Source organism: Eucalyptus grandis, chromosome 10 (assembly GCF_016545825.1).
Source record: "Eucalyptus grandis isolate ANBG69807.140 chromosome 10, ASM1654582v1, whole genome shotgun sequence".
NCBI lineage: Eukaryota > Viridiplantae > Streptophyta > Magnoliopsida > Myrtales > Myrtaceae > Eucalyptus > Eucalyptus grandis.
The window spans coordinates 6126039-6143660 of record NC_052621.1 but is presented as its reverse complement, the minus strand read 5'-3'; the positions used below and the strand labels follow the sequence as shown (position 1 = coordinate 6143660).

The following is a 17622-nucleotide window of genomic DNA, read 5'->3' as shown; positions in this document are numbered from 1 at the left end:
ACCACCTCTTTGCCGGCATTAATTATCTAGTAATTTTGGGAATTCTTTTGTTAGAAGATGTCTATGCTATAAAATTGAATCACGTTGAGAGAATCAATTGAATTGGTGAGCTTGGGGACTTGACATGGTTTTGATTCTATTGATACCAAACTTTAAACTCTATTCAGAGAAAGTTCACATTGAACTTAGATCAATCATTGATATGATCTCGATTTAAACTGTTTATTCCAAATAGAAATGCATGATTAAGTACATTAGTAGATGGCAAGTTGCATGGTTTCTAATGGAAAGTTTCATCTCTCCATGCGCCAATGCGATCAAAAATCAAAGGTCATATCATTTCAAGCGTAAGATTTTGCCTAATATCTCCGTAAGCGATCCCAGCACTTTTATGATCCTTGTACAATTTCACATTCCAACATGCGACTTTAATCGACCTTGAGAAGCGTTAAGCCAACATCAAACCATATCATTTAAGTTGTTTCCCCGTCTTTGCTTAGACCGAGACAAACTGTGCAGTTGATGAAAATCCTATGTTGACTTGGTTTGTTAGATTAGGATTATCAGCTTGAGCAGCTCAGGGAGAACATCTGACATCATCCGGAGTTGTTATGGCTGCAAAGACGACATGCAGTAGGTTTCGATATCGGTTGAACATGAAGTCCGGAAAGCGGGAATGATTCAACTGAGGTAGGAATGAACTAGTGGAAAAATCTTTGCTCAGCTCAGGAAGCCACCTTGAAGCAACGACCGGCTCTTGTTCTGATGGATTCAAAGGGCGAATTATGGTGAGAGCAGCTTCATTCACAATGTCAACACTGCCAAGGAAAACAGCATTTGCAATTGATTGCGACTGCCATGTATGAAACAAAGAAGAAGGGAAGAGAAAAACTTCCTTAGGCTGTGATTTTTTGCTCACCCAAATCCCCACGGCGAGTCAAATGACGTCGAGAGCTGCATAAAGTTCTTCGAAAGAACTCTGCTTTTTCCGAGCAGAGAGCTATTAATCAGCGCGAGACCCTTTTCACGCTACGAGCTGATCGAACGTGAATGGACTCGAATATGAAATCCCCATCGACAGTGAGATTTTCCAAGTCTCTAGTTCTTAGAATGGGGTTAATTCAGGTCTCCCAAGCCAAATTCTGCCATTCTTGGCCAGCTGAAAGAGACCATGGCCGCTTCAAGAACCGACCTCCATAGATTTCTCTAGATATAGCCTGCTCAAAGAAAAACTGATTCGAGATGCAAGAGCTGTGTGCATGCGTACACTGACAGGCACACATGACATTTATAATGCAGAAGAAAACAACATTGACGCATTCTAACCTTTAATTATTGATCAATATTGTACAGAACCGTTCCAGTATGATGCAGCGAGATGCATACCACAAGCAACTTGAACCAATATTTACATCCATTTTGTAAAACATGTACATTGACCAAATTCATCTTTGTGCAGGGATTCTATCATTGTCACAAATGCTCGAGAAAGCTAAAGAAAGACTAATGTATGGTTTTCTTCATCTCTGCTGCGGTTCATCTTCTAGTAAATGTCAAACCTTACTCAGTATTCTAAACTGTCTAAAAGATTTCCGGAATTGAATTTTACAATTTCTGAGCCTATATTCTTTGTACAAAGAACCTGAACCTGTCATTGGGACTTCAAGTGCTCATAGTGGCTTTTTGCATCCCGGATGGCCTTCTCAAGTTCTGCGTACTTCTCCACCGACAACTTTGCAAAATTATTCAACTGATAGAGGACGTCCATCAATTTTAATCGGAAATAATCAAAGTGCGAAGTCCATTCATCTGGAGCTTCGTTGTTCAATAATACATCAAGAGCTGGGTCACACGCATCATCAGCATTTGAGGATGATGGATGAGGCCATTTTCTTATCTTTTTCTGGCTTTTTTCTTCACGTGGTAAATAGCTAGAAACCTCAGCTGCTAAATGCTTGATGGAATCTGTAACTTCCTTGGTAGGCAAGGACTCGAGCTTCTCCAACCAGACACCACATGCCACATATATTGGGGGACCTAAGTCCCTTATTGATGGGAGTTGTTTTGCCCTTCTCTTTCGTTTTGAAGGCTTTGGTTGAAAGACGCATTTATTAAGCCAGCCGTCTATTGCCTGCACGTAGAATTTCTGGGCAGCAATCCACTTCATAAAACTCGTAGAGAGAGAGCCCAGCTCACTTTGAAGATAGACTGTCTTCTGCCGTTGTATGGTAATCTTGGCATTGCTGTTGTTATATGCCTCTGAGATTATGGTAAACTGAAGACCGTGGCACTCAGACATTAATTCCCACATCCTACTTAACCTGCAAAATAAGGTTCAGAAGAAATATTGAGGAATAGATCCCAAACAGTGTGACTTGAATGCATGGTCTCATGACCAGAAAACTCAGATAATTCCGAATCATAGTCGGGCAGAATAAAGGACAATAGCAGGAATGAGGGTTGTGGACAGCTTGAGATCAATCTTTTTGAAGGGAGACGGAGTTCCCAAATTCCTGTGCAAACATGTGTACACGCCCCAAAATTTTGTGACATGCAGCCAAGCGATGAGAGAAAAACCAGCAGTCATGAATGGCAAGGAGGCAGAAATGACAAGTTATACCCTTCAACCAACTCTTCAAGTTGTGGTTGCAGCTCTTTGTCCCTTAATTCCTCAATGCTCTTTGAAATTGAATCAATCCTCTGAATCGCAACTCTGATTCTTGAGTGCAAATCTTTGATCTCTGCGCGGGTCTTATCAATTCTAATTCTTTGGGCATCCTTTGATTCAAGTTCTGTTAGAAGTTTGCACGTCAAGTCATACTTCCTCCTAATTATCCCACTCGCCTGACATATTTGGGGAGAAAAAAAATGAGTATACATGTTAGCTCACAATTCGAGGATTGTTCAACATGTATCATAGCATGCTGTGCATCTTCTTTTCATTTCATTAACATGATAATTCAAAGCCTTTTTGTGCCACTGGCCTCTAATTCATCAGAGTAATGTCATAATCGCATTACATTAATTGCACCTTAAAACAATGTCATAATCATATTAAATTAATTGCACCTTAAAACAATCACCAGTTAATCCAGTAGAAGTTCAACAATACCTTGACTTCATCATAAAGCTTTCTCTCCCATGCATATAGGCGATCCAGTGTAGAAGCATGACTGCCCGAAATCATGCAAAAATTATCAAAATTATCACCAAGCTCCTCTATTTCATCCTTCGAATTCAGCCTCGGAGGATTCCAAGAAGAAACAGAACGAGAAGAACCAGTTCCGTGCCAAGTTATATACTTTACTGCAGTTTGAGCAGACTCTAAAGGACACAAGCAAAAATTAGCTTAGAGGTTTGATGCGAAAGTAAAGCAAAGAACACATCAGTTTTACACATGTCATGGACAAAAATAGTGCTGTTCTTTCTAACAAGCTAAATTATTCCTTACTCCTCATATACAAGAGGATGCCATGAAGAAAAATAATTTACATGCACACATGCTGCATAAGACTTCAGAGAGTTTCACATAAATTTGCCGGAACTGAATCCATGTATATTCAGCAGAGTGTGCTTATTTATCTTTCATGCTGCTTAGAAAAACACAGATAAGGAAAACCACAGCAACTTTAAGCACTTCTGAAAACTTTCAAGCATTTAAAACACTACAAATTTCGATCCACCCATAATATCTGGGGAAGTTATAGAGACAACATCAGAAGACAGAGTTTTGCCTTTTCATAGTTGTTGTATCAAGTTTGAGCATTTCTCGTGAATTTGAGAATCTGCTAATTACATATAGGCACTGTAAGCCAATCTATCAGACATGGGGACTGAATCTGGATTTTACAGAAGGAAAGAAAAAAAATAAAAAAATGTGGCCCTTGGCACTTTTGATAAGGATGGAGATATAAGTTTCTTCAGAAAAGAAGTGTCTTTTCGTATAACACGAACAATGTAAGTTGAGCAACGTAATTTTCTCAAGGGTTGTTTCTGAACAGATGATTTGAAGGAGAAGCCATAACAATCTATATAAGTGAAAGACACAATCCAAATGGGGGATTTTCTAAAGTACTATAAAACGAGCATGAAGGCTACCTTATAATCACAATGAAGTTATCAACCAGATGGCCTCATTTTTTGGAATAAAAAATGATACGATGCATTGATCACGTGCACAAGTCCACAATTCAGTCATAGAGATTCGAGGGGCTCACCTTGAACTTGCTGGTAGTCTTCCCCACAAGAGAAACAAGCTCGAAGATACTTTAGCACAATTGGCTCACCTGCCACATTACTTCTGCGGTTAAAACCCTTGGAAATTGAATGGACAATGGTAGAAAAGGACTGATCCAAAAGTACAATGCACAGAAGCTAAATAAGAACTCAAGCATAGAATTCTTAAAATGCTTAATGAAGTTTTATGATTTAAGGAATTTAGACCAATCAGCTTTTGAATCAACCGCATAAACTTCTCATACATAAATTTTGGAATGTATAAAAAATCAGCCACGCCAAATTAATATCCAGCAAATAAGGTGTACCAGCACTTTGTAGTAATAAATGCATTCTCAAACCTAGATGTGAAAGAGACAATGGACAATAAAGTCTCGACCTTTGATACAAAAAATTTCGGCAGAGAGAGAGAGAGAGAGAGGACCTTTCTTCTCTTTCCTCGGGCATACTAGTTGAATGTTCAGTTTGTTTGCTTCTAGCATCCGTGGAACTTCTTTTCCATACTCTGAAGCTTTTAGGAAAAGACGTTCAATATCGTTGATGCTTGAAATGAAGTCCTTTGGATGAAATTTAGCTCCACTAGAATCTTCTTCGAAAGATATTTTCTCCGCGTCAGCTTCCAGATCGGCCACAGGAGATGTCTTCCTCAGGGGTGATAAATCAGGGGAGTAGCCCTTTTCTCCTTTCAAGGAATTCATTCCCGAAGCTCTTGTTGGTGATAAGCTAGGCTTATCCTCATCATTCACCTCTCTAGAATTCTTGGATCTGCCAACTGGAGTATCAACGGAAGCCACGCTGAACTCATCTTCAGAATCCAGAGATCCTTCAGCACTAGAAAAAGAATCCTTCTCCTCATCATATTCTGGTTCATAAACTTCCTTTTCATCCATGATTTTTCTTACATCATCAGAATTCTCCAATCCTTGCCTCGCTCCCTTCCCTTCAAGGAATGGAAACTGATGGTCGATTGGATGGGAGTGACCAAAGAAATCCCACAATGGACTTCCAGGGGGGACAGCGGGATTCTTCAATGGTGAGGTTTCTGGTTTTTTTGAGGAACAATGTGGAACATTTTCTGGAGTACAAGATGAAGTCGCTGTCTGTGTAGCAGGCGGAGCAAGTGTTTCTTCAACTTTTGTAGAACAGCTACCTTGAAACTTCATATAACTGGCTCGAACAGAAGAGGAAGTAGGCAATAGAGATGGAGAAAGAGCTCCCTTGCTATGAAAGCGGTGTGACCCCGAGGGAGGTGAAGATGAAAATTGGAAAGTGGACTTCTCGGTTAATGCGATTGGCTCAGGTGTTGTACTCATTGAGGCATACGAGGGAGACCCATTTGGAGATTCTGTTTCAAAGAACTTTGTGAGAGCTGTCCCTACGTTCCTTAATGATTGCACAAACATGAAATGTGCATACACAAGGGAGCCCCAACCATCAACAGCTTGCCTAACAGATTTTTTTCTCTCCCGACAAAGCTGCAGAGCCTTATCTTCTTCCGTTTTAGAGCCGGTAAGTCCTGTTTTCCACGGCATTCTGCAGCTTCTTTCAAGTGAATTATATGGAAACCCTGAAAAATATTAGTTCCATTTTATCAGATAAATCCAAAGTACAAGGACCATCACTTTAGATCTGGTGAACACCATCTGACCTTAAAGCACAGTCCTAAAAATAAATAATAGTGCAGTGGTTAAAGTGTGCTATACTCCTCATTCGGCCAAAATACTAGACTAAACATATTGGTTTTGGATATCGAAGTATTAGACAGGGATGAAGATTTGAGAATGGAACCTCTCAATATAATTTAATATCCCGACCAACTGGCAACTCAAGATCTTATATTGTTTAATAGCGGTCCCAGATAAACCTTTTTCACTGACATCTACACATATCTCCAGATATGATCAGCTAACAGAACAGCAGATCATCACAAAGAATTAGCATTGCAAAAGACAAGGTTCCCATTGTTTTCTTTTCCAAAATGGTAAGGGAACAAGAACAATATTGCAATCAATTGAGATTGCCCAAAATTACATGTTTAGTCCGTGAGCTCTTCAACGAGTATGACAGGCAGCAGGAGAACATAGGTTCTCTAAAATTCCTAACACGGTATATACAGAAGAAATCAAGAACAAATGCGAAGAGAAAGCGATCAATGCTCAGCTTTCACGTCTGCTTTCAAGATATATTGACCTTCATACATGCTGGCACTACATGCAATGGAAAAGAAAATCGAAGAGGAATATAAATCAGATGAACAAGCTAACAACCAAATAAACGAAAGATGAAGAGAGAGAATTTGCTCATTAGCAATATCCACCAGTTCCACGAAGTTCTTCTAAACAGTGCGAAATCTAAAGAAATGGTTTTCAAAGCCAACCATCTTTAATTCCTCCGAACCAACATCTTCACCTTCACACGTTTACTTGCCTCTCGAGAATTTTAGTGATCAGGTGACCACCGATACAGGACACAGCCGACTGTTCCAGCCCTTATGCTCGAACAGAAACGAAGTCAACCCCATTAACAATCAGACATGAAGCGAAAGACGTCGAATTACTTTTCGATGATTCATATTTCTCACGTTTCCTCGGACTCTAAACAGGGGAAACTCCATCAAATCAAATTGACCTGGGAACAAAAAGGCCCGACGGGATCAGAAAACAAGCCAACAGGATTCCAGAAGCGTCCGGTGGCTACAAGGGACCGAATTCAAAACCCGAGTTCTTCCCAAAGAAGGGAAGATATTGAAAAAAAAAAGTAACTTTGCAACTTATTAAAGCCTAAGAAGACTAGCTGGAGCACAGGGGAGCTGCGGAAATTCAATAAGAACCTAGCGAAATTCACGACACCGATCGAGGAGTCCTCGATTCTGCAGACGACGATCAATCGGGGAAAGAGCACAAGAACGAGTCAAGAGGACCGAAACAGAGCCGGAGCCCGACGGGGCAACAGAGGCGCGCTCCAACAAGCAACAAGCAAACAAGCAACAAGCAACAAGAAGCAACGACAGCCGTAACAAACAGGCGACCGCACGGAAGCGTACGACCACAGGGCACGCGTCGGAAGAGGAAGAGCCGATCGAAATACGAAAGCTCGAGCTCACCTCAAGTCGTCGCCGTCGAGCGACGGCCGCGCCGAGCCGGAGGAGATGGAGAGAGCTCAGAGGAGTCCAGGAGAAGAAGGCGCGCGTTGGAGCGTCAGCTTTGGTCAGCTTAGAGAGAGAGAGAGAAGTTCGGGGTTGACGAGGTAAAAGAAGGGAAAACGGGAGAGTTGTGTCGAAGGAACGAAAGCGTCGCTTTCGAGGGAGTTTCCATGCAAGTGAGTGCGCAAAACTGGAAAAAAAAGGTCGGCCAAAAGGCCTTCGTGTTACCGATGTTCTTTTTTTTTTTGCCAAGCCGTTGTCGCTGTAAAGGGCCAGCCGCCCTTTTTAGCTTAGCCGCCAAGGTTTAGGGCAAAAATCATAGTGGGGAAAAGATGAAATTATACCTAACAAAAGCAGACCCTCCACCCTTTAGAAAAGCGAATTCGTGCGCCGATAAATGCGCAAGTCCAAATGATACGCTCTCGCGCGTAAGTTCGCAAGGGCGAAAATTTGTAAAAGGCGGAGTGATGAGGAGCCAGGCACGTCGTTCATTCGAAAACGATGGGCTCCGTCATGGGATTTGCATGAGATAAGGGGTGTCCACGTAAGACTCGGCATCGAGAGCATCCGATTCGCACAAGCGATTTCGAGCCGATGATATGTCAGCGACGGGAGCAGTAGTCTTTCGTACATCACACCAGCCCGGATGATGTTTCATCATCAGCATCGTTACTTTATTCCCCCGCTTGCGAATAGAATAATGCTTGGCTTCCTACTGGAACCCTCCAGCGACATTATTAAAGCGAAGTTCGTGGATGATGATGAGGACCTTTCATCGGATCAATGATTCACCACCCTGGGGTTCCCAAGAGATATGACGTGCTCACTCTGGAAACGCCGAGGATCTTCGACCGAACAACAGGGCATCGAGAAACAAACAAGGCATCGATCGACATGCACTCGTCCTACAGACTTCCTTGCGAATTCATTGACGACGCCTGGGACCGAAGATCAGATCCGAGAGTTTCTCGTGTCTGTGATGGACCCAAGCTTTCTTACTCCGGACATGCAAAAGGAAAAAGATGACAACGCGCATTACATTTTGCCCAATTGAATGAAATGATAACTCGACCAAAGTTCCAGCTAGCTATTCGTTGCAGCATAAATACTGAAGCTTGCAGCTTCCAGATGGGCAACCGAGCAAAAATGTGCGGCGTCCAAAAATCACCACATATACTGGGAAAATCTAGTACCAGAAATCTCAAAGCTAATTACAGAACGCTAGCCCTTCTGCCGCACTACAAAAGGGAATAACTCACTATAAACGGACGGCATCATGATCTCAGGCGGGCAGAGCTTCGAGTTGTCCTTCTAAAATCAGGACCATTAGGGGCATCTTGACTTGAAGTTGGTAATAGAGTGTCAGCATTTGTAGCTGCCCCGCTTCGAAGCTTCTTTCTCTTTGGACGCGGAACTGGTTGGCTTTGGATTTGCACATCTTGAGCATCCTCTTCCTCTATTTCTTCCGCTTTGGGCAGTACACATCTCCACTGCTGGCCACAACTAGGACAAACTCGCTCAGCCTGCGAGATATAATTTAGTTCAGCACTGAAAATTATCTGAATTAGATAGTGACCCAACAAGGAACCCTTCAAGACATACCTTCTTCTGGGAAAATCGTTTTTTCAGGCAATATTGATGGATTCGAATGTTACAATCATCATTTGGGCACAATTCCGCCTGTTGGACAGAGATAGAAATCAGAACCTTTAGTAATGTGTTGCAATGTCTTTTGTTTTACAGTAAAAGCTAAATACTTGATGTGCATGTGGCCTACCTTTCCATGTCTGTGATAAGTCAGATAGATCAGCAAAATAATGCCACCGTAACTATTGTTAACCTAGTGTACTGCTATGGAACTTAACGGTGCTTGGCACTTACACTGGTTCACATTTCACAGTCTAATGCACCGTATGTAAACATAAATTTTCGATGCATGTTTCAACATAAACTGTGATAGGCAATGATGGCAAAAGAACTCATTGGTGGATCACTTTTTTCCCAAAAGCAACAAGTTGCCAATCACATAATTACAGAAGATGTGGACGTGTGAAACACCATGAAACATATAATTGTTGACCAACATAATTGGTGAGTCACATAATTGTTGACCAGCATCATCAAGAAAGAGAAGGAGCCAACCTTGATAGCAGCTTCGTTACATACTTCACATGAAGGGATATCATTACTGCGGAACCAACTTCTCAGATCAAGGAAAGATCGAAGGCCAAGTCCTATCTTACCATCTGAGTCAGAAAAAAGCCACTTGTCCCGCACAAGTTGCTCAAGGGTTTTTTCTTTCTGGGATATAGAAAAATTCCTGAATGCAGGAGGGACACTAAGAGAGTTGTCCTGTGACTGCGGCACAGCTCCATTCAGCATCTGTAGATAAAATAGAGGCCCTTGTCATGAAATGATGAGACTATCCAGTTATTTAAGAAATTACTGAAATCTTGGATATGCAAAAGTTCGTAGAAAACTTGGATAGTTTCGCTATTCACTTGTATCTATGCACTTTAGTAGTTAAGAATGAAATAAACATATAGTCCTGGCTTTATCAAACATAAAGCAGGACTGAAGCCGAGCTTTGTTTTTCTCACTGGAACTCCATTGGCAATCCACAAATAATATCTTGACTAATTTATCAATGCAAAAGTTGTGACTGAATTATCGATAATGATCATTTTGAGAAACCATGCAAAAAACTGTCATAAGAATGCATGACATACTCTCCTCTAAACAATTGCGGCATGACAATTCATATTAGTCGGTATGTATGCAGAGGCAGAAACTTCAACCTGATTTTCCAGCCGTATATTTAGAGCATCAATATCTGAAATGCAGCCTTGAGCAGTGGCATCTTGCACTATTGCTTCTACCTGAAAACAGTGATTACCAGAAATAAGCTGAATATCATTGAACATAAAAATCACGCTTAAGTTAGCATAAGAAATGTAAACGACATTATGTTTCACTTTGATAGAAGTGGGAAGCAATTCAAATCGTTATAAAGACTTGTTCAAATGGCATCCTGGAATAGACAGGCAAAGCCACAGGGACATACATCTCCCACTTCTAGACAAGATTACATTTTTTCACCAGAGACTCTTAACTTATTTCACAATTTCTCCAAGTTAACCCATTCTACAAGCCTCTGCAAGCTAAGCCTTTGCGCTATCAGTTCATCTGAAATGATCATGATTTCCAACAATGAATGAGATTGCCAGCTTTACGCAACCTTCAGAGATGAACACCGTCTCTCTCGTTTTTCCAATTTTTACCAGAAACTGAAGGAAGGAATAAGGTCCGAAAGATACATACGATTACCAGAAGAAACTAAAACAGACGAGAAATTACTCTGTCCAAACAACGAGTTAGCACATCAAACTAACTGATAGGCAGCGAGACGTACAATGCACTTGTAGAAAGCGATCTGCGGAACCGAGTACTTCGTCCCGAGCTCCGATTGATCGTCGGCGACGTTATTGACGAATCCATAGAAAACCCGGCCGTCGTTTTGGTCCCTGCACCCGCGCAGCTCGCACTGGACGTGCGAGAGCTCCTTATTTATCTTCAGGAGGTAATTGTTGAACAGCTGCTGATGATCAGCTGCGCGAAAAAAAAGGCATCAGGACAATCAGGAACACTCCCCGATCCGTCTCTCTTCTAGAATCCGAATTCCAGCCGCCCGGGCGCTGCCGCGCGGGCGCCGGAGGTTTCCGAAGGGTTACCTGGGTGCTTGCCGGCGACGCCGTTGAAGACGGCGTGGAAGTCCTTCTCGCTGAGGGGGCCGCGCGAGATCAGGGCCTGGATGAGGACCTTGTGCCGGTCGGTGAGCTCGGGCATGTCTGCAGGACGGGATCGCGGGATGAACCCTAGGGTCGAGATTTTGCAGGTTCTCGGGAGCGAGGTTGCCGGGATCCGAGCATCGACCGAGAGGTCGGAACCCTAACGATGGTCGGAATTCGACCGGAAGAAGGGAAGAGAGAGAGAGGTCGGAATATCGATGGGGCCGAAGAAGGGGTTGTGGCGGGAATGAAAGCGTGCGAGCGTTTTTGGGTTCGATAAGAGTTCGATTCTTTTTGGAGAGTCTGTGTTATTTTCTCGACGCAGAGCCGATTTTTTCATATTTTCTACTATTAAGCAAAAATGCTCTGCTCATTCCAGAGGAGTGAGTATTGAGGATGGGTCCAGAGAAAAAACGAGGACCAGCCCGATTCCAAATTCTCATTGCTCACTGTTATCGGGCCAATTCCTAGTTTCAAAAAATATAGGACTGTTATGCAATTCGATTGCCATCTCCTAGATAAGAATTATACTAGAAATCGAGAATTGAATAATCAAATCACGAATTGATAATTGATAAATTGCAATTATGCTTTTTGAACTTTTTTCGTTCGTTTTATTTTGCTTGTTCATTTAAATGGATTATTGCAATTGATAAATATGAATTTTTGTTATCATGTTTACTTATATTTTCTTAGATAAAAATGAAAAAATATATAAAAAAAAAATTGGTGAGCTATGCATAAACCACCAACCGTTAGGAGAAGCAAATACAATGGGTACACTAATCAGTAAGATTAATGAAGTAGCAATTAATGCAAAAACAACTAATTGGAAAACAATAGTCATGTTTCTAATCCTCCACCCTACCAACAAGGTAAATTCCAATCTTTAAAAATTAAGGAATGATAAGTTAGGTTCCAAGTAAAATGAGTATCGACCTGAAAACTACTCAGCCATAATAATTGTATTTGATAAAATAAGAAGTATAAAATAACAATTAAATCTCAATTTAAAATCATATTCTGAAAAAAAGATCTCAACATAGAATTGAAATTCTCATTAAATGGTGAAAATGGTGTTTGTTAATTTTCATTGCCGAAGAAAAATCCCATAAAATATATTTTCTACGTATGAGGCCAAAACAAACTCATTTTGTATTCATTCCAATATTGCATCTAATAAAATGAGAAGTACAAAAATAACCATACCCTCAACCCAATTGCTTAGTTATTTTTTATCACTTCTATCCCTTAAAAAAAAGAACGAAAAAATATTTTCATTATGGAATAATAAAAATATTTTCATTATGGAATAATAAAAATATTTTTATTAATTAATTATTTCAAACAATATAAATATTTCTCAATACAAATATTTCTCAAATCATAACCCGCGAAACAAACAAAACTTTAAATTCTATCTCCAATCCAATTGCTCAACCCAGAAAATAACCACTTTCGATCTATTACATTTTCTGCCCATATTTATTCTACTTTTACAATGATTCACCTAAAATCTTTAGCATACAAAATGTACAAACTTACAAAAATACTTCTCATTCCCCGCACGGTGTGAATCTGAACTTAAGCGGCCTTGACTACAGCGTGCCGGGAATTTGTTCACAAATTTGGCCTTATTCTTCATCTAATTAATACCGAGGTTTCGATTTTCCTCGTAGCTAAAAGCACACGATATCAACAAAAATCTATAAAAAAGATATTAAAAAGAAAAAAAATATTATAGGCAAGGAGGCACAAGAACAAACCCTCCCCCATCGGACTCAGTTTATCAAGGTCAAGCTCGAGCTAACCGTAGGAGAAACGATGAACAATTCAACCACGGCAAGAAAGGCAGCTTTGCCAAAGTCGATTGATGCCACAGCAACTTGAATAAAAAGTGAAGATTCAGCAATTGGAAACACTCGCAGGATGTCAATGCATAGAGGACCGACTGAAACAATCACACGGCCTTCCCGAAAAGTTCTACACATATCAACAGATCTTTTAATCATTGAGCATCAGCAATCTGATCAGCAAAGCTCTAGCTTAAATATGTTGCCAACAGATGTTCTCTCTTTGATCATGTGAGATGCAGAGCGATTCAGAAACACAAATACGAGCACAAGGTTCAACTCTTTATAGTATTGGAAAAATGAATTCTTAGAACAATGCCAAATGAAACAACTAAAGATGGGTTACAGTAGCTGCATCTCACATTAGCTTGATATTTAAGATTTTCCCTGTCAACAGCAAAGTGCCCTTTTCATGAGGCACCCTCCTTGCCCAAACCCATAAATCTACGAATGCTAGACCAAAATCTCATGGCATCAGGACGTTGACAGCCTAAGAGTCACCGGGCATGCTCTTAATGATATCCGAATCACCTGAAGACAATAGAAACGAGATCGACATAAGTGATTAGTAGAAGTGCATAACAGTGTTGTTGAACCATTAGCATAAAAAATTGACTCTAGAACAGCAGCAGCCCATCTCCATACCTGGGTCAATGATGCTGAGGCAGCATACCCGGAAATATTTTCCACAAGCTGTGCCCAAGTCTACATTGTCTGGCACATAAAATGGAGACATATTCAATTTTGAATCCTTTCATGGTTTAAGGAAAAAGGAGTTAAAGTGACAATCATATGAGCAACAGTCAATCCATGAAGCAATCAAAATTCTAGATCAAAGTTTGTTTGACGAAAAACAAGCGTATGCAAATTCATCATCTCGAAATCCTAATCATAATTGACAGCATCAGGTCAACTGGGTTTTTCCGAGACTTTCCACCTGCACTTGGTAGGAGAGGGTCGCTATGTATAGCCATATAGAAACACACAGTTTTGCCCCAGCCTAATTAAGTTGCCAAAATCCATTAAGAAGGAAAAGGCTCAGGTGATGATACGGATTCGGCTCAAAGTACAGACGGAATCGATTGATAATTGATGATCAAGTGGAAATATATGCATCTAAACATAAAGACAGCTATAGCATCAAACCAAATGATCAAAGCCAAAAGACTAACTTGTTTTTGTTCAATTGTACTAAATCCTGAAAAGGAAGAAAAGGAAACAGCTTAAAAGATTCCAAAACTCGAGAAGGGGAACAAACTGGCAAACCAATCTACATTAGAATAAGCTTTACACACAGGCCCAGGTCTAGACTAACTTAAAGCTAGCATACCAATCCAATCGAAAAATTGAACTGTAGATCATCTGGAGTTGACGGACTTACTCCCATTGTAGTGGTGAACTCCAACCTTCGCCAACATGGCGTAATACTCGATCTCGGACTTGCGAAGAGGAGGGCAGTTGTTCGCAATGATGACCAGCTTACCTGCAAATATTTCCACAGCAAAATTCATCACTTCGAGATCAAATTACAACTCAAGATCAGCACAAACTTCGATGACCCAATAGCGGGACTATTATTAGCACGTCCCCAATTCACATCTAAGCCGAGAGATCTAACCACCGACCGATCGCGACGCTGCGGATAGAACAAGTAGCACCGAAGCAAAGCCGGTAAAATAAAAAACGCACCTTTGGAGTTCCTCAAGGTCTTGAGGACCGTCTTGTACCCCAGGGTGTACTTCCCGCTCTTCATCACGAGAGCGAGCCTGTTATTGATGCTCTCATGGGTCTTCTTCTGCAGGCGAAAACCGAGCCGGCCAAAATGCAGATTCCATCAAAACTTCGTCATCCATCCATCAAAAAAATAATTGAGAAGACGAACAACGAAGACGTCGACGAGAGAGGAGGGGAACATGAGATAGAGAGAGAGATTACGGTCTTCTTCGAGGCCACCATTGTTGCTCCTCGCTGGTCGCTGCCCAAAGCTGTGGAGACGGAGAGAGAGCGGCGAGCGAGGAGAGGAGAGTAAACCCTAGGGGGCAACGAGGAGGGAGATGGTTTTATATGGAGATGAGATGGGCTTGGGCTTTTGGGCTGGGCCGTGCTTCGAGTAGGCCTGATGAAAGTTTGTTTGCAATTGAGGGGCTCGAGTTTGTGGCGATTCCCCAATTCGGCCCTCGATCGAGCTAAATTTGCATTTTCTCTCGATTTTCTTTCTAATTTGGTCCCTCGAAGCACATCGGTGGTCGCCTGCTTTTGCGACTTCTTAATGAGCTTGTTCGTAGGGATGATCGGTCAGCTGGCAGTTCAGTATAGGGGTGAGCGGTTCCAGGTTCCGGTTCGGTTCCGTCTGGAACCTGGAACCTACCTGGGTATAGGTTCCTCAAAATGAGGAACACAACCCACCAGTGGGAGCAGGAACACGGAACCACCCCGTCACGGGTTCCAGGGTCGGTTCAGTTCCAACAGGTTCTTTTTTTTTTTTTTTTTTCAAATTTGAACTATAACATATGCGCACGTTACCAAAAAAAATATAACGTATGCACACGTTACCAAAAAAAACTATAACGTGTACGCACGTTACTAAAAAAAAATATAACGTATGCGCACGTTACCAAAAAAAACTATAATGTACGTGTATACTACACGGTAACTTCCCATTGATATGTTATCTTGATACATTAATTTCGCACTGCACAACAATAATAGAATATAATTAGAAATTTCAAAACAAATAGCAAACTAGAAAGTAGAAATAAAACACCACTAGAACAAGAATGTCTAGAGGTACAAGTTTTGAAAACAATTTCAATTAAACCCTTAAATGAACTCATAAAATTCTGAAATTTGGACATGTTGTATTTAAGACCTAGAGGTACAAGTTTCATGAAGAAATCGTAGTCCAATTCGTTCTGGATTAAAAGATAAAATCGATTTACTTTTCCTATTCTCTACTTGCACAGTTTTTGAAACATTTTTGGTTAAATAGGCAAATGAACTACAAAAATTACGAAATTTAAATATGTTGTAGGGAAGACATGAAAAGAGATATTTCATGCAGAACACATTTCCAAAAGAACCTCATACAAAATGATATAGTCCACGCATTGCAACTTACAAGATCCGAACACATCAGATTGCACAGTTTTAGAAACATTTCTGATTAAATACCCAAATGACCTTAAAAATTATGAAATTCGACCATGTGATAGCCAAGACCATAAGATAGATACTTCATGAAAACATCAAAGTCAAATTCGTCCTAGATAATTAAATATGGACGGTTAAAATCCCTGTTCGTAGTACCGTAATTCCAGATCTAACCATCTCCAAAGGACCACGATTTCACCTACCTATTCTTGTTTTTTTCTCTAAATTTTCGATATGTTGTACCTCAGGATGTCCTTTACAACTTTTGTTAAGAAACCGAAGTGAAATTTCGACAAAAAGGTTGCCTTACAGTCCATGCATTCATCAAGGGTCGGTCCCAAAATCTCCAGATCCAGTCTTTCCAAAAAATAACGATTTCACCCACTTATACTTGTTTGTTTTGTCCCAAATTTGAGTATGTTATACTCCAAGAAGTCCTTTACAACTTTCATTTAGAGGCCGAAGCCAAACTTCAACTAGAACATCACATACAAGTCACTAGAACATCCAAGGTCGACCTTTTTCTGCCCTAAGTAACCGGTTCCGGTTCCGGGACCGGTTCCGAAACAGGTTCCGGGACCGGCTCCGGTTCCGGTTCCGAAATAGGTTCTGGTTCCTAGAAAAAAGGAACCGGAACCGGAACCGGTCCCCCTTGGAACCGGGAACCGCGCTCAGCCCTAGTTCAGTACCCAGAAATCGGAAATTTGATCAAAGGGAGTGGTTCTTAAGTGAGTCGACGAACCAGTGGCATATTTAATTTTTTTTATTTGTCATTAATGTTTGAGACGAAATCAAAAATGTTATTGATGATCATGATGTTTTGGTTGGAATGAGTAGCAACTATTGTGTTTTAGTTTATTCTTATCATCTCACTCAAGTGTGTGAATGAAATTCAAGTTGTGCGATTTTTTGTGTGTCTACGTGCGTAGTGAAGTCTAAAATGTGTAATAGATTGGGTTTATTTTAAATATTTTTAAGAAGTTAAAAAAAAAAGAATGATATCTATTTAGTTGGTCTGAGTAGACAATTTCACATTTACAACTAAACTCCAAAGTTCGTTCGTTTTTATTTTATAAAACTAGGAATCAAATCCATGCCCTCGATAGCTACCCATAATTAATTGGCCAATCTAACTTAACAATTTATTTTATTCACCCCTCGATTTCTTGACCTTTCATTTCAATGGGTCATCGATGCACTTCAATTGAAATTGGGGTAATTGCTTAGCCAATACTCACTTATGTTCACAATCAGTTACAAAACTTGTTCATCATTTTTCACAAACCACCTCCAATGTGAATGAATTTCTAATCATTCCCTTTAAAGAATGAGATTCTAATTTGCATATTAATTGGTCGGTCGACTTATATATCACAATAGCAATCATAAAAATAAAATAAAAAAGTCATGTATTAAATTGATTTCGTGATCACATTTGAGCTAAATTGATTAT

General features: G+C 40.6%; 3 protein-coding genes across 5 annotated transcripts; all 3 read right to left on the bottom strand.

The window, feature by feature from the left end:
• Positions 1 to 1311: 1311 nt before the first annotated feature.
• LOC104421406 (protein ROLLING AND ERECT LEAF 2) lies at positions 1312 to 7591 on the bottom strand. Of its 3 annotated transcripts, XM_039303518.1 has the most exons (7): positions 7340 to 7591; positions 6795 to 6864; positions 4661 to 5803; positions 4218 to 4286; positions 3113 to 3324; positions 2621 to 2844; positions 1312 to 2321 (listed from the first exon to the last, which is right to left on the bottom strand). In XM_039303518.1, the coding sequence occupies exons 3-7, from the start codon at positions 5766 to 5768 to the stop codon at positions 1652 to 1654; spliced, it is 2283 nt and encodes a 760-aa protein (XP_039159452.1). In that variant the 5' UTR covers positions 5769 to 5803; positions 6795 to 6864; positions 7340 to 7591; the 3' UTR covers positions 1312 to 1651. The 3 variants fall into 3 exon arrangements, with proteins under 3 accessions (XP_039159452.1, XP_010031642.1, XP_039159453.1); XM_010033340.3 differs by lacking the exon at positions 6795 to 6864; XM_039303519.1 differs by lacking the exons at positions 6795 to 6864; positions 7340 to 7591 and adding an exon at positions 6268 to 6606.
• Positions 7592 to 8399: 808 nt separating this feature from the next.
• On the bottom strand, positions 8400 to 11487 carry LOC104421405 (non-structural maintenance of chromosomes element 1 homolog). Its single transcript, XM_010033339.3, has 6 exons — positions 11110 to 11487; positions 10791 to 10987; positions 10177 to 10257; positions 9521 to 9760; positions 8981 to 9058; positions 8400 to 8901 (listed from the first exon to the last, which is right to left on the bottom strand). The coding sequence occupies exons 1-6, from the start codon at positions 11222 to 11224 to the stop codon at positions 8653 to 8655; spliced, it is 960 nt and encodes a 319-aa protein (XP_010031641.1). The 5' UTR covers positions 11225 to 11487; the 3' UTR covers positions 8400 to 8652.
• A 1669-nt stretch (positions 11488 to 13156) lies between these two features.
• Positions 13157 to 15077, bottom strand: LOC104421404 (60S ribosomal protein L30). The gene is made up of 5 exons (XM_010033338.3): positions 14955 to 15077; positions 14709 to 14814; positions 14401 to 14502; positions 13665 to 13733; positions 13157 to 13550 (listed from the first exon to the last, which is right to left on the bottom strand). Exons 1-5 carry the CDS (start codon positions 14973 to 14975, stop codon positions 13510 to 13512), a joined length of 339 nt encoding a protein of 112 aa, XP_010031640.1. The 5' UTR covers positions 14976 to 15077; the 3' UTR covers positions 13157 to 13509.
• Between the last annotated feature and the right edge of the window lie 2545 nt (positions 15078 to 17622).

Bases quoted from the DNA above. Each gene is read 5' to 3' on its own strand.
- LOC104421406 (XM_039303518.1), bottom strand. From the start codon at position 5,768: ATGCCGTGGAAAACAGGACTTACCGGCTCTAAAACGGAAGAAGATAAG. The intron at 4,287-4,660 runs GTCCTCTCTCTC...GTAATGTGGCAG, and splicing joins CCCGAGGAAAGAGAAGAAAG to GTGAGCCAATTGTGCTAAAG. The intron at 2,845-3,112 runs GTATTGTTGAAC...CAAATATGTCAG, and splicing joins AGCTTTATGATGAAGTCAAG to GCGAGTGGGATAATTAGGAG.
- LOC104421405 (XM_010033339.3), bottom strand. From the start codon at position 11,224: ATGCCCGAGCTCACCGACCGGCACAAGGTCCTCATCCAGGCCCTGATC. The intron at 10,988-11,109 runs GTAACCCTTCGG...TTTTTCGCGCAG, and splicing joins CGTCGCCGGCAAGCACCCAG to CTGATCATCAGCAGCTGTTC. The intron at 10,258-10,790 runs GTACGTCTCGCT...CACTGTTTTCAG, and splicing joins TCGCTTTCTACAAGTGCATT to GTAGAAGCAATAGTGCAAGA.
- LOC104421404 (XM_010033338.3), bottom strand. From the start codon at position 14,975: ATGGTGGCCTCGAAGAAGACC. The intron at 14,815-14,954 runs GTAATCTCTCTC...TTTCGCCTGCAG, and splicing joins TGGTGGCCTCGAAGAAGACC to AAGAAGACCCATGAGAGCAT. The intron at 13,551-13,664 runs GTATGGAGATGG...TATTGTCTTCAG, and splicing joins CCTCAGCATCATTGACCCAG to GTGATTCGGATATCATTAAG.